General features: G+C 47.1%; 1 protein-coding gene across 3 annotated transcripts in view; it reads left to right on the plus strand.

The window, feature by feature from the left end:
• LOC146010081 (uncharacterized) overlaps positions 1-27,173 on the plus strand; it is a 101,025-nt gene extending 73,852 nt beyond the window's left edge. The window contains exons 1-5 of one of the 3 annotated variants that reach the window (XM_083150977.1): positions 127-174; positions 8,324-8,423; positions 9,808-9,905; positions 9,996-10,287; positions 25,458-27,173. In XM_083150977.1, coding sequence (XP_083007103.1) covers positions 8,375-8,423; positions 9,808-9,905; positions 9,996-10,287; positions 25,458-26,713 — 1,695 coding nt within the window. In that variant the 5' untranslated portion in view covers positions 127-174; positions 8,324-8,374 and the 3' untranslated portion in view covers positions 26,714-27,173. Of the gene's footprint in view, positions 1-126; positions 175-8,323; positions 8,424-9,807; positions 9,906-9,995; positions 10,288-25,457 lie in introns of those variants that run through there. The other 2 variants (XM_083150979.1, XM_083150978.1) reach the window with 2 other exon arrangements.
• Positions 27,174-27,622: the final 449 nt, after the last annotated feature.

Here is a 27,622-nt window from a genome sequence, read left to right on the forward strand (position 1 = left end):
AGCGCACAATCCGGAAGTAGAGTACAGCGCGTTACCAGGAAGTACTGTGGAACGCAAAGCCCGGAAGTTCTGTGGAACGCAGAGCTCGGAAGGTCGTGGAATCGCCCAATCCGGCAGTATGGGGGAGGCGCCCCTTGCCCGGAAGTACGGTAGATAACATGCAGCGACTGGAGGGTGAGTGTCCCCACAGACAGGGGCGAGAGATGGGGAGGAGCGGGTGACATAAGGCCCCCATACACTAGGGCGACTTGTCCTTAGGACAAGTCGCCCCCGACTTCCCCCTGAGCTTCCCCGGCTGCTCCCCGGGGGAGCTTGATTAGACTGGCACTTGATGTGCCATTTTTTACATGTGATAAATCGTCTCGATTTATCACATGTAAAAAAACCCGGGGAGCAGGGGGGGGGGGGCTGGGGACTCTGTGTCCCCCGCTGCTGGGGACAGCGTCTGTGTCCCCCCAGCGTCTGTGCGGCGAGGCGGTAGAGGGAGCAGGGGGGCTGGGGACGCTGCGGGTGACACGTCTGTGTCCCCCCAGCGTCTGTGCAGCGAGGCGGTAGAGGGAGCAGGGGGGGCTGGGGACGCTGCGGGGGACACGTCTGTGTCCCCCCAGCGTCTGTGCAGCGAGGCGGTAGAGGGAGCGGGGGGGCTGGGGACGCTGCGGGGGACACGTCTGTGTCCCCCCAGCGTCTGTGCGGCGAGGCGGGAGCAGGGGGGCTGGGGACGCTGCGGGTGACACGTCTGTGTCCCCCCAGCGTCTGTGCGGCGAGGCGGTAGAGGGAGCGGGGGTGGCTGGGGACGCTGCGGGGGACACAGGCGGCATAGAGCCGGGCAGGGGGAGCCGGCGGGAGCTGTCAATGGTAGAAAAAAAAAGCCTATACAATGAATGGGCTGCCTGTGATTGGCTGAGCGCTCTCTCAGCCAATTGCTGACTGGCTGAGAGAGCGCTCAGCCAATCACAGGCCGCCCATGCATTGTATGGGCTTTTTTTTTTTTTATTCAATACTGACAGCTCCCGCCGTCTCCCCCTGCGCGGCTCTATGCCGCCTGTGTCCCCCGCAGCGTCCCCAGCCCCCCCTGCTCCCTCTACCGCCGCACTAGGTCCCAAGTCGGGTGGTCGGACGTGCAGCAGGTCCGACCACCCGACGCAGATCCGATGCGCACGGGACCGCGCATCGGATCTGAGGGGACATCCAAACTAGCCGATTTTGGTCCGATTTCTGCCAGATCCGACTGATCTGGCAGAAATCTGACCAAAATCGGCTAGTGTATGGGGGCCTATAGATACAGTCAGTGTGTATGTGACGCCCGGGGGATACGGCGCCTCCCGGCCTTACACGTGTGCTGTAGGGCTGTGGCTGAGGAGGGTCATCATAGCTGTATATCCCAATAAAGTGACTGGGGCCATGTCCCACCCTCTGCCATAGGCTTGTTACCAGCAGTGTGTGGCCCATATGACACAGTATTATTCCTCTGATATAGTAGTTATTATGTCTGTGTTCCCCTTATTTCTCTACCGTCTGTGTTTCCCTCTTCATAATGTGATATTATATCTCCGCTGACATCAAGTCTGCCGCATGGTTAGGGTTACCACCTAGTCCCTTTAATTCCGGACACATATTAATTACACAGGTTCTGTGGCTGGCTGACTTCAAGACTCCACTTCACCTGATTTTAAACTGCCACAGAACCTGTGTAATTAACATGTGTCCGGAATTAAAGGGACTAGGTGGTAACCCTACGCATGGTGTGTGCACATATACTATAAAATACACAGGTGGGTTCCATGATGGTAGTGACTAGTTGCTCTTCGCCGTAAGGACCTGGGGAGGAGAGCGTAGGAGCAAGGTTGGAAGAAGGGACCCAAACGGACACTCACGGGCACGCTTTGCTCGCCATGCTTCGGGCACGGTGACTCGCTCTGCTTAGCTCGTCACCTGGTTACTGAAGGCAACCAGTGGTGGCGTAGATAGTGAAGGAATGAGCCACCATGGCCGAAGCTTGGCAAGCGAAGCAAGCCTGTTAGGGTTAGTTTGGGTCCCTTGCTCCTACTCTCCCCGCCCCCTCTTCTCCCCAGGTCCTTACAGTGAAGGGCAACTAGCCGCAACCTTTCCATAATACATCTATAAAGCCATCCTTATATAGAGGCTTAGAGGGGTGGGGTAGGGTTACTTACTGGGATCCAATGAGATTTAGAATTTCTGGATCCTGGTGAGCGAGATCCCAATCCCTATCCCCACCATGTGTTATATATACGGGGCAGTATGGATGGTGTTATGGTTAGCATTACTGCCTCACAGCACTGAGGTCCTGGGTTCTATTCCCACCATGTGTTATATATACAGGGCAGTACGGACGGTGTAATGGTTAGTATTACTGCCTCACAGCACTGAGGTCATGGGTTCTATCCCCACCATGTGTTATATATACGGGGCAGTACAGACGGTGTAATGGTTACATTACTGCATCACAGCGCTGAGGTCATGGGTTCTATCCCCACCATGTGTTATATATACGGGGCAGTACAGACGGTGTAATGGTTACATTACTGCATCACAGCACTGAGGTCATGGGTTCTATCCCCACCATGTGTTATATATACAGGGCAGCACGGACGGTGTAATGGTTACATTACTGCATCACAGCACTGAGGTCATGGGCTCTACTGGCAGTTTATGGAGGGTCTTCTTCGTTGTTTGGATTAGGGATCACACTACCTATACCGCTCCCCTTCTGCAAGGGTTCGAAATAAGGAGCTCTCTCCTTCCATAATACATAACGGCACACGCCAAGGTTGCCCCCTTTCAGCAACTATTTTTGTCTTATGTTCAAATTGTTCTTTTTATGTATGGAAGCCCTGGCACGGGCGATCCGGGCTAATGGAGATATTAAGGGGGTACAGCTGGGGGACCGCGAATATAAGTTTGCTTTATTTGTCGACGACCTCCTTGCCGCACTTACTGAACCCGTGACTACCCGACTTATTTCACAGATTCAGCCTTCTGTCCAATTTCAAAATGAATTACTCTAAATGAATTGCCCTTAACATTTCCACTCCTGCCAGCAATGTGGAGAGTCTCAGGGACTCCTATCAATGTCTTTGGCATCCCTCCCACATTAAATACCTGGGAGTGTTGTTATCTCCAAACATCAATAATCTTTTCAAACTTAACGTTCTCCCCCTTATGGCAAAGGTGAAAGGGGATCTCTAGAGATGGACCCTTGTGAGGCTCTCCTGGTTTGGCAGGATTAACAGGGTGAAAATAAACATCCTTCCCAAGGTCTTGTACCTTTTACAGACTCTACCGATTTCAATTCTACTTGAGATCTCCTACTTCACATCATTACAGAGCCTAATAGGGAGATTTATCTGGGGTGCCAATAAAGCCTGCGACTTTGGTTCAAAGCCGAACTAGGGGAGGACTACAACTCTCTCAGTTCCTAAACTACTACTATGTAGTACATGGAGCAAGAATAGTCGAGATGTCCAGAATCCCCTTTACTAAACAGTGGGTCCACATCTTAAACTATGCCACTGCTGTACCCAGGGCTGTGGAGTCGGTAGATAAATGGTCCGACTCCGACTCCTCGTACTTCTGATGCCGACTCCTCGACTCCGACTCCTCTGTATTAATATGCAAATGTATTTGATACATTCCTTGAAGGAAAGAAAGGCAACATACATATTATTACTACAGAAACTAGAGGCTGGGAAGCCAACAGTCTACTGTATTGAACAGTTTAAGCCAGGCATGTCCAACGTTGGCCCTCCAGATGTTTTGAAACTACACATCCCAGCATGCTTTGCAATAGTTTTAGCATTCTCTAATAGCAAAACTGGACATGCCTGGTTTTAAGCAAAGGACAAACACAATGAAAACAAAGTTTTATTAATTTTTTTATTAAGTAATTAAATGGCTGGATAGTAGCAGTAGGCATAAACATCAGGAACAGGAACTTTACCAGTTCAAAGATAAAAACCACATTATTTGGTTGTTTTGGGAACAAAAACAATAGGAAAGGTTCAGAAGTGTGGAGCATGAGTTCCGCATGCTTTGTGACGACAACAAAAATCAACGAGCCACAATCTCCGCTGGTTTGCTTTCTCATCACTGTTCAATTCATGGACACAAGGAACGATTTCTTTACCGAATCGTTACTGGCGACGAAAAATGGTGCCTGTACATCAATATGAACCAGCGTAAGGAATGGCTTAGCCAAGGTAAACAAACGACCCCGCGCATGAAACAAGATCTTCATCCGCGTAAAAAGATGTTGTGCGTATGGTGGGAGAGCTCGGTTGAATGAATTTTTCGAGTCTACACCAGGTGATTTCTACCAACGAGGTATTAAAAACCTTATTGAACGTTGGAAATAAGTTGTAAACTACAAGGGAGAATACATTTATAAGTATTGGTGCTCCGAATTGTGCGTTGCGTGCCATAGAGTGAAGCACATGAAAAGCATGCTTTTTCACGGTCACGTAACGTGTTCGTTTTGCGGTTACGTGAGGCACTGCATGCATTGGTCTTTATTCATACAGTAGAGAAGTCATTCATTATAATTGTCGGAGTCGGTGCATTGTTTGCCGACTCCGACCCCGACTCCAGGTACTCGAAATTGCCTCCGACTCCACAGCCCTGGCTGTACCTTCACACATCCTTCCCTGGATCACCACCTTACCCCGAGCGTCACATCCCACATTGAGCCCTACTATGAAGTAGTGGCAGAAATTTAAACACCGTACCCTATTTAGCCCTGGACTTTCCCTTCCTACACCCCTTTTTGGTAATCCTGACTTCGCCTCCCCATCCCTGATGACCTGGTCTGTAACTGGAATTTCCCATTTACTGTCCAACTCTGACTTACGTTCCTTCACAGACCTACAACAGAGATATTCATTGCCTACAAGGTTGTTCTGGGCGTACTTACAATTTCGACATTACATCCACTCTTTCCACACTTCTACACCTAGAGGGACCCCAACCAGATTTGAACAATTATGTTAAGATGACACACCACCGAAACATATTGTATCTCTTATTTACCAAATGTGCTCACCTGAGATACCCCCCTTTGTTAAGGCTTGGCAATCTGAGTTGACCATCACTATACCGGATGATCATTGGCCTACGATATTCCGATATACCTTTGCCAGTTCATCTTCTACTCAGATTCTTCAGACCCAATACAAAATCCTTTCCAGGTGGTACAGATGCCCGGGACACATAAACCGGATGTTCCCAACTATCCCTGATACATGTTGGCCATGTCAATGCCCCCAAGGCTCCCCACTACACATCTGGTAGACGTGCCCTGAGCTGACTGACTTCTGGACGACAATTAGGAGATTGTCCACACTGATTACTGGTATTCCCTTACCATACACTCCAGAGTTCTGGTTGCTCAATTACATGGGTATCCCTATCTCTATGTATAAGAAATCCCTACTCCGCCACTTAATGAATGCTGCAAGAGCAACTATACCCTGTTTCTGGACATCCTGAACACGACCCCCCCCCCATCTCCCATTGGTTCTTAAGACTTGACCGCTACATGCTCATGTAAGACCTTTTGTCTTCCTCTCCCTCTAAATTACCCTCAAATACATTTCCCACCACTTGGTCCCCATGGCTGGATTTTAAAGAAAGCCACGAATATGCATCATACGTTATGCCGTCATCGGCACCTGCCCCACAACCCTAATATGACACTGTTTGGAAATTCCCTTTCCCTGTTCTTTCCATTCTCCTCGTCTCTCCTTTTCTTCACGTTCTTCTTTCACTACCTTTTTTTCCCTATCTAATGCCTCTATATCAAAGTGTGTTACTTCTATAAGTTTACTATGTTTACACATACCTTTACTTGAAGTCTTGGCACGGACCGTATGTTATTTCAAATTGATGTATTTTGTATTCTTGGATGTCCCTTAAGAACTGTTTACATCACAATGAATGCTTGTTATTTCTTCATAATAAACACTGATTGCGTAAAAAAAAAGAAACAGGCAGTGGCCAACCCAATGTCTATAGGAGTCAGTCCATAGGGACTGTCCAAGAACGGAGGTTACAGAGAGTAGTTTGAAGACACAAGGAGAATAATTGGGATCTTGCAATCGCCCATTGTGAAGAACTATTCCATCCCCACCTCCTTGTCTGCTTCCAAATTTGGAGGTGTCACGGTACTTGTTTCCTAGCACGGCTCCCACTACGCAAATACCTTACTGCGCTATTCTGCATAGTGAAATTGTATCGCATCGTGTACCATCTATAGTGCAGTGGGATGCATGCAATGCGATGTCCATGTTAACTGAACAGGAGTGCTTATATAATAAAATATCGCATAGGATCGCATGGCAGGAAATGCGATGTGATATTTAATTGTACAAGCACCCATGCCATGAGATGTGATGGGTACTTACCATGAGATGTGATGCTATGTGATGTGTGCATATGATGTGATGGGTGCTTACAATTTGTAAACACCTGCGCCATTGTTTAGCATCAATTCCAGTATCCACGCCACCCCGAAGCGTGGCGAGCGACGGCGGAACGCATCCTCCGGCCTTTTCATACCCCCACTATCCACGTCGGTGTGAAGTTGATTTTAGATAGCTGCGCTCACCACACTATCTAAAGTCAACTCCAGGCCGACATGGATAGTGGGGGAATGAAAAGGCCGGAGGACGCGTTCCGATGCCATGGATAGTGGTGGTGTTTTATTAACTAATTCACCCCTGCAAAATCATGCAACTGACACAGTAATGACGACATGTGTTGACTAAGAAGTATAATTTACTGAAAAAAGCAATAAACCATAAAATAACAGGTGATACAAACAATTGAATTAAAACAGAAAACATTAATTTATACCATGTAGTCAAGATCAAATAATTTTATTGTCCTTCGCTAGCAGTGTCAGGGTGTGGAAGATACGTCCAAAGGGGTCATCCCCACCCAAACTTTTCCGCCATACTTCTAAATACGATTGCAACATGTGCCTTGCGGTGCCCCGATGATGTTTATTGTGCCATTTACATGCGCCCCACTTCCTTTCAATGTTCTGCGTATGTAACCCCGTTGATGGATCAATGAAGTTATATCTGTGGTTCACCTGGGCGTGCTCGTATCCAGCCAACCGCAGCTGGTCTGTGCTGTACGTTTTCCATTATAGCCGACATTAATGTGCTGGCATCGCGGGTGGCCACCTTTGTCAAGAAACACTGCCCTGTTTCCCTGCAGATTCCCCCGAATACCCACTGCTGGGGTAACATCCGGCCTACATTGCCTCCTGACATATAAGGTCTCATCCACCTCTACTATGCGGTCTGGCCCACCAATACGGCGCTGCGGCTGCGCCATTAGATCCATCAAGCAGGCCTCCCGCATCCACTTATTGTACAGTACTGCAGTCTTCTTGGACATATCAAGCTGCTGCTGGCAGTACTCTACCGAGGTCATCTCCTGCGCCCAGGAGTAGATAAACCTCACCAATGTCAGGAAGGGTAAGCGGCACCCCAGGAAAAAGTGTGCCGCTCTAAGGCTTGCCTTTAGCTGACAAACCTTCACATGGCACCGCCACATACCTTCCTTGAGACTCATCCGCATACTGTGTCCATTGGCGCAATTCGCCACCACCGGCAAAAGATGATTGCGCTAGAAGAATTCAATTGCCTCTGCCTCCATCTGCGGCAATGAAAATACATTCTGCGCAGCAGCCATTTCAGTCGAAATAAGCAAATGACCAAGAATCAATCACTAGCTCACAAATGCACGTCCACTCCGCTCACAAAATCACCTCAGAGTTATTTCTGTGAGGATGTGACAGGGGGCGGGATTACCAGGGAGCGGGGGACAGTGAGTGGGAACGGGAGTGACTGAAATCGCATCGTATGACACTACATTGCGGAATGCGATGCAATTTCACTACGTTGAAAATGTGGGCGCCGTGCTAGGAAACAAGTACAGATGTCACTGTGTGAGAGGGCTATAGATGAGACAGTGCCTGATATGTGTGAGCCATGTTTCTTCTATTGCCAGAGGGGTGAGGTTGTTTAAGAGAAAGAAAACCTAGATGGAGGCTGGTTTGTTACAGGGTCTGCATTCCATCCTGCACAATGAAAGGGTTTTTCAAGTAATAGGAGAAGGGTGATGTGTTTTATGTTTGCTGGATTCCTGTAGTATTATTACTAATTGGATCTTCATCTAATGGGAGGGGGGGATGCCTGGATTTAGAGATAAATCCCAAACTAATAGAAGCAGAAGGTGAGAGAGATTACATTTATAAATAGTGACTGTAAGATGTGTGTGATTTTATATATGTAATTAGGGGGAAGATCTGTGTGATATTACGGTATAGGATATAGAGGGAGAAGAAGAGATGGATCAGCAGTGTAAGGAGGAGGAAATCCCTACAGACACCAGCACAGGTGAGTAATAATCACATACACACACATATATATATATATATATATATATATATATATATATATATATATATATATACCTGGTGATCCCTCGGGTCTGCACAACCTAGAGATGTCTGTGTACATTACCATATCCCTCATGTTCCTGCCTCTCCTATAGCACAGAAGCACATTTATCATTGCTGGCAAATCTGGATCATTGGGCCTTATTCTAGTTCACTCTTTATGACAAAATCCTTCTTAGATGGACAAAACCATGTGCACTGCAGGTGGGGCAGATGTAACATGTGCAGAGAGAGTTCGATTTGGGTGGGGTTTTACTTCAAAGTGAGATCTATATTGCAGTGTAAAAATAAAGCAGACAGTATTTACCCTGCACAGACACAAAATAACTCACCCAAATCTAATTCTCTCTGCACATGTTACATCTGCCCGACCTGCAGTGCACATGGTTTTGTCCATCTAAGAAGGAATTTGTCAGAAAGAGTGAACTAGAATAAGGCCCATTGTGTATAATTGCCCTTTTTGTTTCCGTGTACACCACCATTCATTGTGCATTTCCAAAACAGTAGAATATTGATAAAACATTGTAAATCAGAATGAAACGTCGTCACTGTCTTTCTTATATTAAACAAGAAAATATCAAAAATTATTCAACCAACCGCCCTCTTTCCCCTAACTCCCCCCCAGTCAGGTCTTGGGTGCAATCTATTCTTGCTAAGAGATCTGGTCAGGTACCATAATTGTTCTTATTAACCAGCTACTAGAATTAGTATAATTATTCCCCTAGACCAAAGCTTTTTTTTTTGCGTTTGAACTTTGGGAGCTCTGGAAAGAGATGATTCGAAACCATTCAGGATCAGTGGTCTCAGCAAGATATATGGAGATACATAGAAATAGTGGTAATGTCACCTTGTAGGCTACGGGACTCGTGACCCGTTCTACTGGAGATAATCTGATGTGTCTCCTGCAGATGGGCCCAGTAACAGATATACCCCAGAGAGATGTCCCCATCCTCTGTATTCCCAGGATAATCACATATATACATGTCCTCAGTCACTGTGTGTCTCCTACAGATGGGCCCAGTAACAGAGATACCCCAGAGAGATGTCCCTGTCCTCTGTATTCCCAGGATAATCACATATATACCATGTCCTCAGTCACTGTGTGTCTCCTACAGATGGGCCTAGTAACAGAGATACCCCAGAGAGATGTCCCCAGCTCTGTAGTCCCAGGATAATCACATATATACCATGTCCTCAGTCATTGCCTGTCTTCTACAGATGGGCCCAGTAACAGAGATCCCCCAGAGAGATGTCCCAGTCCTCTGTATTCCCAGGATAATCACATATATACCATGTCCTCAGTCACTGTGTGTCTCCTACAGATGGGCACAGTAACAGAGATACCCCAGAGAGATGTCCCCGTCCTCTGTATTCCCAGCACTGTACAGAGGAGACTCACAGGACCCCACAGGAGGATCAGGTAAGTGGGATATACCATAGTGAGTAGTCGCTACATGATCTGTAGAGAAGCTGTGTGTGTCTCATACACTAATAAACTGTTCTTATTTAGGGTGGAGGCCTGACTCATATTAAGGTAGAAGATACAGAGGGAGAAGAGACGGATGTGACCGATATTAAAACTGAAGATACAGAGGGAGAAGAGACGGATGTGACCGATATTAAAACTGAAGATACAGAGGGAGAAGAGACGGATGTGACTGATATTAAGGTAGAAGATACAGAGAGAGAACAAGAGACGGATGTGATGGATATTAAGGTAGAAGATACAGAGGGAGAAGAGACTGATGTGAGGAGGGATCAGCAGTGTAACAAGGAGGAAATCCCTACAGATACCAGCACAGGTGAGTAGTAATCACTTATTACAGAGGGTCACATAATGTCCTTGTTCTGTCACTACAGCCGCCTCTTATCTCGCACCCTCCTCTGTCACTACAGCAGCCTCTTATCCCGCACCCTCCTCTGTCACTACAGCAGCCTCTTATCCTGCACCTTCCTCTGTCACTACAGCGGCCTCTTATCCTGCACCCTCCTCTGTCACTACAGCGGCCTCTTATCCTGCACCTTCCTCTGTCACTACAGCGGCCTCTTATCCCGCACCCTCCTCTGTCACTACAGCAGCCTCTTATCCTGCACCCTCCTCTGTCACTACAGCGGCCTCTTATCCTACACCCTCCTCTGTCACTACAGCGGCCTCTTATCCTGCACCCTCCTCTGTCACTGCAGCGGCCTCTTATCCCACACCCTCCTCTGTCACTACAGCGGCCTCTTATCCTGCACCCTCCTCTGTCACTACAGCGGCCTCTTATCCCACACCCTCCTCTGTCACTACAGCGGCCTCTTATCCTGCACCCTCCTCTGTCACTACAGCGGCCTCTTATCCTGCACCCTCCTCTGTCACTACAGCGGCCTCTTATCCTGCACCCTCCTCTGTCACTACAGCAGCCTCTTATTCTGCACCCTCCTCTGTCACTACAGCGGCCTCTTATCCTGCACCCTCCTCTGTCACTACAGCGGCCTCTTATCCTGCACCCTCCTCTGTCACTACAGCGGCCTCTTATCCCGCACCCTCCTCTGTCACTACAGCAGCCTCTTATCCCACACCCTCCTCGGTCACTACAGCGGGCTCTTATCCCGCACCCTCCTCTGTCACTACAGCGGGCTCTTATCCCGCACCCTCCTCTGTCACTACAGCAGCCTCTTATCCTGCACCCTCCTCTGTCACTACAGCAGCCTCTTATCCCGCACCCTCCTCTGTCACTACAGCGGGCTCTTATCCCGCACCCTCCTCTGTCACTACAGCAGCCTCTTATCCTACACCCTCCTCTGTCACTACAGCAGCCTCTTATCCCGCACCCTCCTCTGTCACTACAGTGGCCTCTTATCCCACACCCTCCTCTGTCACTACAGCGGCCTCTTATACCGCACCCTCCTCTGTCACTACAGCAGCCTCTTATCCTGCACCCTCCTCTGTCACTACAGCGGCCTCTTATCCCGCACCCTCCTCTGTCACTACAGCGGCCTCTTATCCCGCACCCTCCTCTGTCACTACAGCGGCCTCTTATCCCACACCCTCCTCGGTCACTACAGCGGCCTCTTATCCCGCACCCTCCTCTGTCACTACAGCAGCCTCTTATCCCGCACCCTCCTCTGTCACTACAGCAGCCTCTTATCCCGCACCCTCCTCTGTCACTACAGCGGGCTCTTATCCCGCACCCTCCTCTGTCACTACAGCGGCCTCTTATCCTGCACCCTCCTCTGTCACTACAGCAGCCTCTTATCCTGCACCCTCCTCTGTCACTACAGCAGCCTCTTATCCCGCACCCTCCTCTGTCACTACAGCAGCCTCTTATCCTGCACCCTCCTCTGTCACTACAGCAGCCTCTTATCCTGCACCCTCCTCTGTCACTACAGCAGCCTCTTATCCTGCACCCTCCTCTGTCACTACAGCAGCCTCTTATCCTACACCCTCCTCTGTCACTACAGCAGCCTCTTATCCCGCACCCTCCTCTGTCACTACAGCAGCCTCTTATCCCGCACCCTCCTCTGTCACTACAGCGGCCTCTTATCCCACACCCTCCTCTGTCACTACAGCGGCCTCTTATACCGCACCCTCCTCTGTCACTACAGCTGCCTCTTATCCTGCACCCTCCTCTGTCACTACAGCAGCCTCTTATCCCGCACCCTCCTCTGTCACTACAGCGGGCTCTTATCCCGCACCCTCCTCTGTCACTACAGCAGCCTCTTATCCCGCACCCTCCTCTGTCACTACAGCAGCTTCTTATCCTACACCCTCCTCTGTCACTACAGCAGCCTCTTATCCTGCACCCTCCTCTGTCACTACAGCAGCCTCTTATCCTACACCCTCCTCTGTCACTACAGCAGCCTCTTATCCCGCACCCTCCTCTGTCACTACAGCAGCCTCTTATCCCGCACCCTCCTCTGTCACTACAGCGGCCTCTTATCCCGCACCCTCCTCTGTCACTACAGCAGCCTCTTATCCCGCACCCTCCTCTGTCAGTACAGCAGCCTCTTATCCCGCACCCTCCTCTGTCACTACAGCGGCCTCTTATCCAGCACCCTCCTCTGTCACTACAGCAGCTTCTAATCCTACACCCTCCTCTGTCACTACAGCAGCCTCTTATCCTGCACCCTCCTCTGTCACTACAGCAGCCTCTTATCCTACACCCTCCTCTGTCACTACAGCAGCCTCTTATCCTGCACCCTCCTCTGTCACTACAGCAGCTTCTTATCCTACACCCTCCTCTGTCACTACAGCAGCCTCTTATCCTGCACCCTCCTCTGTCACTACAGCAGCCTCTTATCCTACACCCTCCTCTGTCACTACAGCAGCCTCTTATCCCGCACCCTCCTCTGTCACTACAGCAGCCTCTTATCCCGCACCCTCCTCTGTCACTACAGCGGCCTCTTATCCTGCACCCTCCTCTGTCACTACAGCGGCCTCTTATCCTGCACCCTCCTCTGTCACTACAGCAGCCTCTTATCCCGCATCCTCCTCTGTCAGTACAGCGGCCTCTTATCCCGCACCCTCCTCTGTCACTACAGCGGCCTCTTATCCCGCACCCTCCTCTGTCAGGACAGACTAATGAGGGGAATGTATCTGCCCAGTGGGGGAGTCAGGAGCCATCAGCCCCTATCATTGTCCTCTTCTCCTCCGCACATTAGATCATTGTCTGCTACCAGCCCAGAGATCTGACCAATCCCCCCCATGTTCCCCAGTGACTCCCCTACATCATCAGTAGAAGGGACAGGAATAAGAGCAGTGTACAGGGTACAATAGTATGGAAGGTCATGTGGCATTACCCATGTTTTCTCCCTTGGCAGTACCACCTGTTGATCCTCTCTGTGCACCACTACATGGGGTATTACACACTATCTTCCTTGTGTAATATTAGGGAACGGCCATAATCTGTTCAGAGAAAAGCCAGCCACCTATACTGGGGTACAGGAAGGGGAAGCACTGGTCATCACCATGGTCACTGGGCAGATGGGAGGCAGAAGGATGAGATGGTTGCCATACTCAGACTGGCACCTGTCATCCACAGTACCGCAGGCACCCAGGGAGAACCAGCACCACCAGACCCAGTAACAAGGAGTTGGGTCTCAGCTCGCTGACTTAGTAACCAGCCAGTGGTCAGGGCTTTGTGGATCTATGTACGTAAGACCCAGGATTTGCACTGGATGGATGACCTGCTGGGTCTGCAGGATAACAGCAGGAGAGGCTGGTTAGCCTGTGATCAGCATTATCAGGTGGATCACTGTTACCAGGATTACCTTGTAGCAAGTCTGCCTGTTCCTGATCCTGTTGGGGCACCAAGAGACTGGTGTGTGCAGCTAGGATGGTGTGGCACGGAGCCTCTGCTAAGCTGGGGTGCTGGGCTGTCACCTGCTCCTCAGTGCAGCTCTTACCCAATGTGACCAGTCTGGGTACCCCAGAGATGCCAGCTTGCCCTTAGGACCAGCTTTGGTGCATCCTTTATGCCTTCCCTTTATGCTCTTTGTTTCTGTTCTGTTATATTACTGTTCTCCTTGTTAGGATTGTTGTTCTCATTCCTGAATAGTGTTTATCCCCTCTCCCCTGTTCTTTACTCCTATTCTGTCTTTTTTTTTTTTTTTAAATGCTTTTTATTGGGTATATAAGTTTACAATAACAATTATGACATACCGATGTGTATCTAACATTATCATAGAGAATTATACAGAGTAATGCTAAATGATACACATGTAACAAACATCAAGCCTTGCTGAATATTCCTTAAAGAACGAGAGGAACCAAAAGGGTATATATTCCTAAACAACAAGGACATATTACGCAGCACGGACAAAAGACATATGACATACATAGGGAAGTCATGAGGGATGGGGGGGGGGAATTCTCTAGACTGGAATGCTTATACAAGTTATGTTTTTGTCAGCAGCATGGGAAATCAACATTGTATAATCTGGTTGTTCTAATAGATTAGGCTTATATGATTAGACATATATAGGACAAGCATCACACCTACATCTAATGATAGCCAATTGCTAGTAACATTTTGGTAAATTGTAAGGGACGTAGATTCAACCCCTTATATACGTAAAGCAAGAAGAAATGAAAAGGATAAATAGCTAAGGGGGTCGAGGTACGAAAATAGCTAACTATACCTCTGCTTCATCAAACATTTTGTATTTAGTATGACGGTCTAAATCACAATCACCCTTGTAATTAAAGTTATTGTGAACCAAATAAGATAACCAATAATTGTACTCTCATGTGCTAATAAACAATGAAAGGATATGAGACTTGGTAGTCATGTCCAGTGTTACTATGAAGGGAGCCCATTTCTGAAGGAATTTTTGAGTTCCATTGATAGAGTCCGTTTTAGCATATTTTCTGTCGTAGTATAATATCTGTGTGAGCTTTTGTTTTAGAGTTTTCAACAGAGGCGCGGTTTTCTGAGTCCAGTGAATGGGGATGCATTTCTTTGCGACTGCCAGTATTGTAATTAGTAATGAAAGGTTAGGTCCTTTGATTTTGTCCATTCGCCATAACCGGAAGGATAAGCCCATTAACGCCATAGGTTCCATAGAAAGTCTGACATGAAATATCTCAAACAGGAGGTTCAGCACTTTCCACCAGAATTTCCTAATCTTGGGACAAAGCCACATACAGTGGGAAAAATCTGCTGTTACATATTTAAGGTGGCCATACACACGCAGATTTATCTGCAGATCTGTCTGGTTGGAACAAAAACCTGGTTATGGATGAGAGCAAATGACAGTTGATCATTTGCTTGGAAATGTTGGAAAACTGACAAACTGTCACTCATCCATAACCATGTTTTTGTTCCAACCAGCCAGATCTGAAGATAAATCTTACTAGTGTATGGGCACCTTTACACTTAGGACAATTGCCGGTTTCCTCTGGTACCATGTACTTGCTGTGTGTGTGGTGTGATATACGCCCTATGGACCGTGCGTAGGTAGACTTCCTGCAAATACATGGATTTTAGAGCTTTCAAGGAGACAATATGTACTGTAGCCCAAGAATGTCTTCTAGATTTAGTATTTGGGGTACATCTTGTGTCCATTTATTAATAAGTAGATTCCATTGTGTGTTATCTAAGCATTTTTGTTTCATGAGGAATTGATACAAATATTTAACTTTATATTGTTTATTCTCCAGATAATTAAAAAGTAAGTCTAAAGTGGTAACCTGGGAGATAAGTGTGGGTTGTGTTGCAGGAGTGTGTGGTGCTTTTATCGAGAGCAGGAAGTGTCTCACTTGGAGATATAAAAAGAACTGTGACTGTGGTAGGTCATATTTTTGAGAAAGGTATAGAAATGTATGTATGTTGCCTCCGGGATCAAATACTTTGCTGGATAGGTCAAGTCCTCTGTTCCTCCACAAGTTATACAACGGGTTGGAAATAGAAGGAACGAAGGATGGGTTTCCCCATAGATAAATATATTGTGAGATATAGGGGTTCCTATTGCAACTCTTATTCATCGACATCCACGCGGCATAAGTGTCCCCAAACAATATATTATTTTTAATTCCTGTGGGAATTTCAGGGAGTTTTGTTTGAATTAAGGCTCCTGGAGCATAAAGATAAAATACAGCTCTGTCTAATATGGGATCTGTATAGGAGGCTTTATTTAGGATCCAGTCAGATATATATCTATAGAAGATTGCGTGGTTATAACTTTTTAAGTCTGGCAGACCGAATCCTCCTTCAGAACGTGGCGTTTGCAGTTTTGTTTTAGCAATCCTAGGACGCCTACCCTGCCATATAAATTTCAAGAACATGGATTCTAGGCGTAAGATGTCCGCGCGGGTAAGCGCTTAAGACACGGGGAGATCTTTCCAAGCAGTTAGTTTAATCGCTATAGTGGATATGGTTTGAGAAAAATTTAATGAATATAGCTTAGTCAGGTCTGCACAAATCTGTATCCCCAGATATTTGAAATTTGATTTAATGAAGGCGAAAGGGATCCTAAGGTTATGTAGGGTAGAGGGGTTTGCTTCTGCTAATAACATTATTTCAGATTTAGATATGTTGACTTTATATCCCGAGGTCATTCCAAACGATTGAATAAGGTTTAAAACTGCTGGGATGGATTGAGAAGGTTTTGAAAGGAATATCAATGTGTCGTCTGCAAAAAGTTCTATTTTGAGCTCTTCTGAATTAATCTTTATGCCGTGTATTAAAGGGGAGGTTCTAATTGCTATTGCCATCGCAATGAGCAATGGTGATAGGGGACAACCCTGACGGGTTCCCCTACCAAGCTGGAAATATTTTGACAACAGTCCATTGCAGGCTATAGCTGATCTGGGTTCAGTATATATTTTGCAGATCATTGCTACGAATTTGGAAGGGAATCCGAATTGTGTTAGGGTTTTAAACAGATGGGGCCATAGTACTAAATCAAACGCCTTCTCCACATCGATCGTAAGGACCATATTGGGCGTGTCTTTAGTGTTGAGAGAGGCGTTGGAGTGTTGTATAGCCGCTAAAACTCTACGCACATTTGTAACAGAATGGCGCCCTGATATAAAAACAGTTTGATCTCTGTGGATTATCGTCGGTAAAATAGGTTTCAATCTCACTGCTAAAATTTTTGTGAATAGCTTGTAATCTGTGTTTAGCAGAGAGATTGGACGATAAGAGCCAGCGAGACTGAGGTCTCTTCCTGCCTTAGGGATAACTCGTATTGTTGCATCCGAGAAGTAGCGAGGCAAGTTTTCCTGTTCTATTATATGATTGAAACAGGCGGTCAAGGGTCGAACAATATGTGGTTCCATGACCTTATAAAACTCATTGGAATACCCACCAGGGCCCGGAGCCTTGACAAGTTTCAACTTTCCAATCGCCCATGATACTTCGTCAGTACTAATCGGAGCAATCAGAGATGACCGCGAATGGTCTGTAATTTGTGGAAGGGGGAGTAAATCCCAGAAGGAGGGGTTAATTTGAGGGGAATGTTGTGTGTTAGGGGGTTGTGGTTGTTCTATGTTTTCAGGAGGATTTATGGGGGGTGTGTAGAGTTGCATGTAGTATTCTCTCAACTCTTCTGCTATTTGCTCATCTGATTCCGTTTTAGTACCATCTTTCTTTGTTAATGGGTGTACTACTGTTTTCTTTCTAGATCCTTTTAATCGGTTAGTAAGCATAGATTCTACTTTATTTCCGAATTTGTAAAACTTTGAGTGTACGTTAAAAAGGTGTTTGTCTCGTTGAAGTTTAAGGTATTCTTCGAAAAGCAATTTAGCTGTCTGGTATTTTTTTTTTTTCAAAATTGAATTTTTATTAACTTTTCAAATGTATATAGGGAGGGTACAGAAATAAAAGAGGGGGGGGGTCAGGGAAGAGGACACAATCACAAGGTTACAGTACTGTGTTGCTAGGCGAAAAGGAGATACATAAAAAATAAAATGTTACATAGCGACGTGTAGTAGTAAGCTTATACTAACATTCACATACATACATATGCCTGGTATTTGAAAAAGAGGTAATTATGATGGAGTTAGCTAACATCTTAAAGGCTCACATGATGTGCACATGCTCGTTTCAGGGGAGCTACCTCAGGACTGCTGACTAATTGGTTAATTGGACTATCTCAGTGGATGGAGGGATCTATATGCACTCCAGGGGTACCATCTAAGGGCATGGTTGGGCGGGCCGCCAGAGAAGAGTAGGCCCGCAGTTTCATATTCATAATGAGAATGTACTGCATGTTCAACCTCTGGCAAGGTAGGGACTTGGGTGGAACGCCAGTGGTGAGCAATCAATAGCCTGGTCGATACCAGTATTTGGCCCATTACGTACTTATCACCTGGGGATAGAGCACCATAGTAAATATGCAGTAAGGCAAGCTTAGGTTGAGGGATAACACGGTAGCCTAGGACCTCAGATATAAGGGTGAACACTGCTGACCAAAGGGGGTCAAGGGCAGGACAGGACCAGAATGTATGATACAGTGTACCCACACCGCCGCAGTTCCGCCAGCATAAATTTGAGTGGGTTGGCCAAATAGAGTGAAGCCTGGCAGGGGTAAGATACATACGATGTAACAACTTATAGAAGTGCTCCACATGCGATATGCATCTGGATACCTGAAAGCATGTATGAAATACCCCCTGCCATTCTTCGTCTGTTATCGAGCAGGAGAGGTCATTGGCCCACCTCACCAAGGCATTCAATTTTTGGGGAGAGTGAAGGTCTACAATGGTGTTATACCATTTGCTGACATCGCCTTTACTGTCCGCCCTATCTAGTAAGTCACGAAGGAACCTTGGGGTTGCAACAATTTTATGGGGGGGTTGTGTTACGCTAAATAGCCAGTGGCGGATTTGTAAGAATTTATAGAAGTCCCTGTGTGGTAAGGAGAAGCGGGATTGGAGTTGGTTAAATGGCAAAAGGCAGCCATCTTCGGTAGCTTCATTAAGGGATGTTAAACCGCCCGCTACCCAGACGTCTAGATTCAAGTCCGGGATCAGGGACGCTAGACCCTTCATTGACAGGTTGAGTGATGGGAGGGGGGTTTTGCCTATTTTTGCAGCTAGTTCCAGCCATGCCCTGCGTGCCGAGTGGACCACCACCGATTGAGTTATATACTGATGACCTTCTGGTTCTGGAAGCCAGAGGACGTCAGCTAAGGGGAGAGGGTACACTAGACCCGTTTCCAATCGGACCCATGGTTTGGGGTCGTTTTCTACAAACCAAGCACTAAGGGGTGAGAGGATGCATGCCAGTTGGTATAGGCGCAAGTCTGGAAATGCCAGGCCTCCCTTGGATTTTGGGAGCGACATTGTAGAGCGAGCCAACCTTGGCTTTTTCCCCCTCCAAACATATTTTATAAGGACCGTATTAAATTTAGAAATCAAGGCTTTGGGGAGGAGAATAGGGATCGTGCGGAATAAGTATAGTATTTTTGGAAGGACCATCATTTTCAATGAGGCAATGCGACCTGCCCATGATATGTGATGCATCGTCCAGTCAGAAAGCATTAGGGAGATTTTACGTAAAAGGGGGAGGTAATTAGTGGATATCAGGTCTGAGGTTTTCGGAGTGAGCTGAATTCCGAGGTACTTAAGGCTTCTATCTTGCCAAGAGTAGTCATACAAGGATTTCAAGGTTCGTAGGAGATTTGCGGGAAATTGTATCGGCAAAGCCTCAGTTTTAGAGGTATTTAATTTATAGTATGAGACCACCGAGTATTCTGCTAAAGTCGTGTGTAGATGTTTTAGTGAGACGTCCGGGTTTACTAGTGTAAGTAAGACATCGTCAGCGAAGAGACTAATTTTATGCTCCACATTGAAAATGGTGGGGCCTTGGATCATTATATTAGATCGGATAGCTTCCGCGAGAGGCTCTATCGCCAAAGCGAAAACCAGGGGGGATAACGGGCACCCTTGGCGGGTACCGTTCGTAATCTGAAATGGGGTGGAAAGTATGCCGTTCACAAATACTCTAGCGGTGGGGTTGGAATATAAGGCTGAAATTGAGGAAAGGGCCCGCCCTTCTATACCGAATTTCCCCAGGACTGCAGTAAGATAGCCCCAGTGCAGCCTATCAAAGGCCTTCTCTGCGTCCAGGGAGAGCAGCAAAAGTGGTCCCGAGGACCCAGAAAAGGCATCTAACACATTGACCAGTCTCCTGGTGTTGTCTGGGGACTGACGGCCCTGGACAAATCCAACCTGGTCCCGTGAGACCAGTGAGGGGAGTAGGGGGTTAAGCCTATTAGCTATCATTTTGGCATAGATCTTGACATCTGTGTTCAAGAGGGCTATCGGCCTGTAGTTAGAAACCAGAGCTGGGTTCTTCCCCTGTTTAGGGAATGCAGCAATTCTAGCTTCCAACATTTCTGCGGGGAATGAGCCAGCCACAGAGGCCTCGTTAAAGACCGAGAGTAGGATAGGGGACAAGACCTCTTGGAAGCAAATGTAAAATTTGTTAATAAAACCATCTGGGCCCGGGGACTTGTTTAGTGGTAGGGATTTAATGGCCTGCTGAATTTCTTTCTCTGACCAAGGGAGAGCCAGCTTGTGGATGTCCGACCGTTCTAGGCGTGGAAGAGATAGCTTCCCTAGAAAGGAGTCTATGTCCGCAGTTGTAGGTTGAGGGGTAGTGGCGTCATCTTTTAGGTTGTATAGAGAGGAGTAATAATTGGCAAAGGCTGAGGCTATCTCCGCTGGGTCGGATACCTTTACCCCTTTAGAGTTGGCCACCAATTTCACGCGATCCCTCGCTGTCTTTGCCCTCAATTTTCTTGCTAAAAGTCTACCCGCCCTGTCACCCTGGATATAGTACTTCTGTTTTAAACGGAATAAGTTTCTATGAACTTCCGTCAGGGCGAGGATATTCCATTCCTCTCTGACTTTGAGGAGTTCACGATATATTGTTTTATTTGTGGGGGAAGATTTAAGCTTTTTTTCCAGATCTGAAAGCCTACTTTCTACTTCCTTTTGGCGGGCTTCTCTTTGTTTGCGCAACTGAGCAGCCGCTTTTATTGCGGCCCCCCGAGTCACTGCCTTTAAGGCGCACCAATGTGTAAATACAGAGGTGTCTGTTGGGTTATTAGTATCTAGATATGTATTGAGCGTTTGTGTAATTATATCTCTGGCTGCGGGGTTAGATAGAAGATGCTCCCCTAGGCGCCAGGGGGTCGGGGGGGTTCTAAAGGAGCAGGGGTCCCAGACCAGAATCAGGGCGGAATGGTCAGACCAGGCGATTGGCAGGATAGACGCCTTTCCTATTTGTTGTATGGTCCACTTATCCGAGAAAGCTAAATCGATTCTGGAGAGTGATCCATGTACTGGGGAGTAGAATGTAAAATCTCTATCTTTAGGATGCCTGGCTCTCCAGACATCGTATATTTCATATTCATGTATAACACGTCGAAAGGCTGTGGAGTAGTCACATTTAGGGAGGGCTTTTGTAGGGCGACGCTTGGATAGTTTATCTACACTTGAATCCACTACCATATTAAAGTCCCCCAAGATAAGTAGTTGGCCCACTAAACAGGATTGCAGGACATTAAAGAATTTCCGAATGAAGGGGATCTGTTTAGAGTTGGGGGCATAAAGCGTGGCTAGAGTGACCGGTTTATCGTCAAGTTTCCCCACCAGAATTAAATATCTGCCTTCATCGTCTGTAAGCTGTTTAGTCACCGTAAAGTTGCAGGAACTGGAGAGTAAAATAGCGACCCCAGCTTTTTTAGCCGGACCATTGGACATATAGCATGTTGGGAATTTGTAGTTAAATAATCTGGGAGGGGAAGAAGCTTTAAAATGGGTTTCTTGTAGGGCAACAATATGGGCCTTTAACTTAGCAAAATGGGAGAGGGCCAACTTACGTTTGTTTGGCGAGTTTAAGCCTTTGACATTCAGCGAAATTACATTAACCATTAGGAGTCACGGGTATGGTGCTTTTCAATAGAGCCCAGCTGTTTAACAGTGAAGCAGACACATAAGTATAGGATCTTGGAGAGGAGGTAATTGTGGTGTTAATTTCAGTATATCTCCTTGTGATAGCCTCTATGGAGGAGTGGGGTGCTGAAATGGGCAGTAAAAATGACAGGGCAATAAGGAGGGATAACGAAAACAAAAGAAAGGGAGGGAAAAAAGTTGCGCACCTTATAGGAGCGGCTTTGGGCCACCAAGAGCGGTGACACATTGGGGGGGGAAGCAGCAGCGGGGTTCACCACCCGCACTCCGCATGATGTTATAGGTATTTAGGTAATACACCTCTAATTTGTAAACATTCCCAGTTCCACCCAATTAATTCAAAGCTAAGAAAGAAGCTATGAGCAAGGTGGGTAAAACAGTAAGGTATAAAACTGGGCTCTAACTTGTAGGCACTAGAGTAACTTAACCAAAGGGCTTGTGCTAAAAACCAGGACTAGACCAGAAACTGGTATAAACTTGAAAACATTCTAAAGTTTAGTGATAACATTTACGTCCAACACTTCTGCTACTTAGACTCCTATGCAAGGACACCCAGAGTGCCAAGCCTGAGATCATAGTCCGCAATTTAGGTGTCTACTATGCAATGGTCTAACATTGGAGAAAAGAAACTTAGGCGGTTCAGGAATGTTACCACTCATGCCGTGTTGTCCACTATTGACCAGTCCTGGATCAGTTTGGGTGTAGTCGAGGGGCCATCAGAAGTCATGTTCAGGTTCCATGAGGACAGCAACTGGGAGCCCTCGGCAGGGGTGGAGATGATCGTGGTGTGGCCATCCCGTCTGATAATCAGACGAGTGGGGTAGCCCCAGCGGTATGGTATATTTGCCTGCCATAGGGTTCTGGTGACCACATTGAAGGAGCGTCTTAGTGTCAAAGTTGCGGCAGACAGATCCCCAAATATCTGAAGTTCGCCTAGTTTAGACTCCTTGTTGTCCTCTGTTCTTGCCGCTTGAAGGATTCTTTCTTTAATGTGGTAATAGTGAAGACGCATTAGGGTGTCTCTGGGTGCATCTTTTGGAGCCGCTCTCCCTTTGGGGAGACGGTGAATCCGATCCAAGAGGAAGTCAGTGAGTTGGACTGTAGGGAGTAGTTTCATGAAGACATCCGTAACAAATTGCGTCAGGTCGGAATTTGACACTGATTCTGGGATTCCTCTAATTTTCAAATTGTTCCTTCTGGACCTATCTTTCAGATCTCCGACCTTACTGCGGAGAGCTGTAACTTCCAGTTGGAGGTCGTCATGGAGTTGGATGAGCTCGTTGTGAGATTTGACCACCTCGTCTAGTTTGTTCTCTAGGTGATCAGTGCGCTGGCCTAGAGCGTCCACAGAATGTTGGCAGCTTTGTAAGGCCAATTTAAATTCTTGTGAGACCTCCGATTTGAATGAAGCGAGGAGCTGTTTCATAGTACCGACCGTCAGCGGAGCGCCATCTCTGGTGTCGCTGTTGATGTCGCGGCAGAGGGACTTGGGTTGTTAGCAGAAGAAGGGGAGTTCCGTGTTGAAGGAGGCTTAGTTTTATTCGTGGTGGCTTGGGTTGGAGAGGGTTGCTTAAAGAAGCTCACAACGGGTACTTTGGAAGTGCTTTTAATGCGTTTGGATGGCATCACACCCACCGGTGGGGAGGTAGGGTCCAGCGTCACAATGATAGTAAAGTGGAGGAAACTGGTACCGCGTTGGCTCAGCGTCAGTCTAAAATGTCACATTAGGTGTGCAGGTGAAGGCGGAGTGCGGGGGGTGTTGGTGTGAAAAATCACATCTCGGGCATTTTAAACCACGTCACAGTCAGAAACAGAGTAGGCACTGGGGTATAGTTGGATATGGATGCAGGGGAGTGCAATTACTCTTTATGACCACCGGGGGGAGCTGCTGTATAGGCGAGCGCAGGCCCTATGGAGCTCTGGGGGTGGTGTGCTGAGCCCCAGTCCGTGGGGTCAGTTACTGTGTAGGCCTCCCCCTGGTTAAGGGGAGAGAGTGCGCCCCCTAAACCCCCTTGGGTACCTGGATAGTGGATCTCCCTGCTGGAGTGGAGGGATGCCCTGGGTATGGCTAGCTGCAGCAGGGTCCCTTGGCTCTGGCCAGCCTGGCAGTGTGTCCTGTGTCCGGGGCCGGTGGTGTGTGGTGCCCTTGCTGAATCAGGCGATCCGCCGTCCAGCGGTCGGTATCGCCAGCTCTGGTAGGCCTGGCAGCGCGCCAGGAGATGATGTGCTGCCGCGGGTCCCGTTCGTGGCCGAAAATTGAGGCCGCGGCTTCACAGCCGGAGTAGGCCGCGGCTGGAATGTGCGGCGCTGACAGCCCGGGAGTCACCAGAGGCACCAGAGTGGTGGCGGAGGCTTCCCCTCAGGTAGGGGGGTGACTTGGGTGCCGCAGAAGGGGTGCGGGGGTCCCCGCAATGAGTCCGCGGCCGGAAATTGAGGCCGCGGCTTCACAGCCGGAGTAGGCCGCGGCTGGGATGTGCGGTGCAGACAGCCCGGGAGTCACCAGAGGCACCGGAGTGGTAGCGGAGGCTTCCCCTCAGGTAGGGGGGTGACTTGGGTGCCGCAGAAGGGGTGTGGGGGTCCCCGCAATGAGTCCGTGGGCTGCTGGGCTCGGGAGCTCCGGGAGATGCGACCGTTGTCCTCGGCTGCTAGCCACGCCCCCCAGCTGTCTGGTATTTTACTCGGTTCTCTTGAGACAAATTAGTTTTAAAAGCCTGATATGTGTCTGTTAATTTTTGTTGTAGATCTAAATATTTTTTTTTTTTGCTTTTTTTTTAAGTCTGGAGACGTATGCAATCATTTCTCCTCGGATTACCGCCTTAGCCGCCTGGCAAAATGTTATAGGGTTTTAAACCCGTCACTAGAATTATTTTTACAATGCTCCTGCCACGTGGATGTTAATTTATCTCGCAAATCTTGAGTCTGGGTCAGGTGAGAAGGGAAACTCCAGCCGTGTGGAGAGGTCGATGAGTTGGGTAATTGTAGGACTATAGATATCAGGCCATGGTCAGATAACAGTGGAGGTTGGATATTTATAGATTTGATGGAGGGGAAAAAGGTTTCAGCTGTTAATATATAGTCAGTTCTTGACCACGTTTTGTGGGTCAAGGATAGGCATGTGTATTCAGTTCCAATTGGGTGGAGTGAACGCCAAACATCAACAAGATTTAGTGTTTTAATAACATAAGGAACACCTATTTTTGGAAGGGGAGAGGGGTGTTTCGATGGAGGTGACCTATCCAGCAAATACGATGATATGAGATAAAAATCCCCGCATAGTATGAGTGTAGTTGGGTCTCCTAGTCTGTCTTTAGGGGCTTTGTTAGGCAGAATAGTGACACCCAGTCTTACAGTTCTCTTACACTGCCGGCTCCCAATACTTCAGTGTCTCCCAATGCACTAATATAATAAGGGTTACCTCATCTACATAAATCCCATTATTTGCTGCATGATATTTAGTACTGTAGGAAAGTATTTATAACGGAATAACTTGTACTCACTAATAGTATGAAATGGGTGAGGGGAAAGGGGAAGAGCGATATCTCTATATCTGTATGTTATTTCCAGCAGATGGACACAGAAGCAGGAATACCTCGGAGGGACGTCTTATTCTGTCTCCAGATTATAAAACAGAAGATAACATCACACAGGATTCTCCAGAAGACGCCTCCATTACCCTAAATATACAGCCAGTGCCTCACAGTGCAGATACATCACCTGATACCTCTAATCCTGAGAACTGTTCTCCTGGTAACTCAGATACTGCTACACATAGAACAGCTCATACAGGTGCTGACATGTTTACCTATTCTGAATGTGATACATGTTTTATAAATCAGTCAGTTTTTATTACACATCAGAGAAGTCACACAGGTGAGAAGCCGTTTCCATGTTCTGAGTGTGGAAAATGTTTTACCCAGAAATCAACTTTTATTGCACATCAGAGAAATCACAAAAGTGAGAATCCTTTTCCATGTACAGAATGTGGGAAATGTTTTACCACAAAATCAAATCTTGTTAAACATGTGAGAATTCACACAGGTGAGAATCAATATCCTTGTACAGAATGTGGGAAATGTTTTAATGTGAAATCACATCTTGTCCGACATGTGAGAACTCACACAGGTGAGAAGCCATTTTCATGTTCTGAGTGTGGGAAGTGTTTTGCCCAGAAATCACAGCTTGTCCCACATGAGAGAACTCACACAGGTGAGAAGCCATTTTCATGTTCTGAGTGTGGGAAATCTTTTCCCATGAAATCAAATCTTGTCCTACATGAGAGAATTCACACAGGTGAGAAGCTAGTTCCATGTTCTGAGTGTGGAAAATGTTTTACCAAGAAACAACAGCTTGTCCGACATGAGAGAACTCACACAGGTGAGAAACCATTTCCATGTTCTGAGTGTGGGAAATCTTTTACCATAAAATCACATCTTGTCCAACATGAGAGAATTCACACAGGTGAGAAGCCATTTCCATGTTCTGAGTGTGGGAAATCTTTTACCATAAAATCACATCTTGTCCGACATGAGAGAACTCACACAGGTGAGAAGCCATTTCCATGTTCTGAGTGTGGGAAATCTTTTACTGTGAAATCACATCTTGTCCGACATGAGAGAATTCACACAGGTGAGAAACCATTTCCATGTTCTGAGTGTGGGAAATCTTTTACCGTGAAATCACAGCTTGTCCAACATGAGAGAACTCACACAGGTGAGAAACCATTTCCATGTTCTGAGTGTGGGAAATGTTTTACCTTGAAGTCAGTTCTCGTTAAACATGTGAGAACCCACACCGGTGAGAAGCCATTTCCATGTTCTTAGGGCCTAATTCAGACCTGATCACTGGGCCGTGAGTTTTTAGAGCTCAGCGACCAGGTACACAACCTGCCATACAAGTTCATTCCCACCTATATGCACGGCTGCAAATGCTATTGCAGCTGTGCAAAGGAAGAAATGAATTCAAGGAAATGTGGTGATTACCTGCGCACCGAGTGTGTTGTTACGTTTCTATATAAGCTCCGGGTAGTGCTGCTGGGGCTCAGGCTGATCTCCCTGATTTGTTATGTAGAAATGGTTTGTTGTGGGAAACAGTGCTCAGTACCCCATCTCTAACATACTGTAGTGGGGCGGAGTGATGGTAATCAGGCAGTGTGATGTTGTTACAGTATAAATACAATCTGTCACTTGTTTCTATAACTTCCAGAATAAACAGGGTATTGCTACATTCCGTGACTATTGCCCGCATGTGAATGGTCCTGATTGCTGTGATTAGGAGGGGATGGGAAATGCTGGTTAAAAGAATATTTACTGGTTTAAAAAATGGTCTGTATCTGAAAAGTTGACACATACACTGAGTGGCCAAATTATTATGACCACTTGACACATACACAGATCGGCCATACCTTCATGTTGGTTCTGCTAGAGCAGGCATTCCCAACCACGGTCCTCAAGGCACACCAACAGTGCAGGTTTTGTAGATATTCAGGCTTGAGCACAGGTGACTTAATTAGTACCTGAGTGATTCTGATTAAACCATCTGTGCTGAAGCCTGGATATCACTAAAACCTGCACTGTTGGTGTGCCTTGAGGACCGTGGTTGGGAATGCCTGTGCTAGAGGGTGAGATAGATATAAAAAGGTAATGCAGGACAAGTGAAGCATCAATCGCACTGTGTTGCTTGCGAAGAAATGGCCAAAAAACATTATTTAACTGAGTTTGAACGCGGGATGA

This window comes from Crinia signifera, chromosome 6, assembly GCF_055691185.1.
Source record: "Crinia signifera chromosome 6, ASM5569118v1, whole genome shotgun sequence".
Taxonomy (NCBI): domain Eukaryota; kingdom Metazoa; phylum Chordata; class Amphibia; order Anura; family Myobatrachidae; genus Crinia; species Crinia signifera.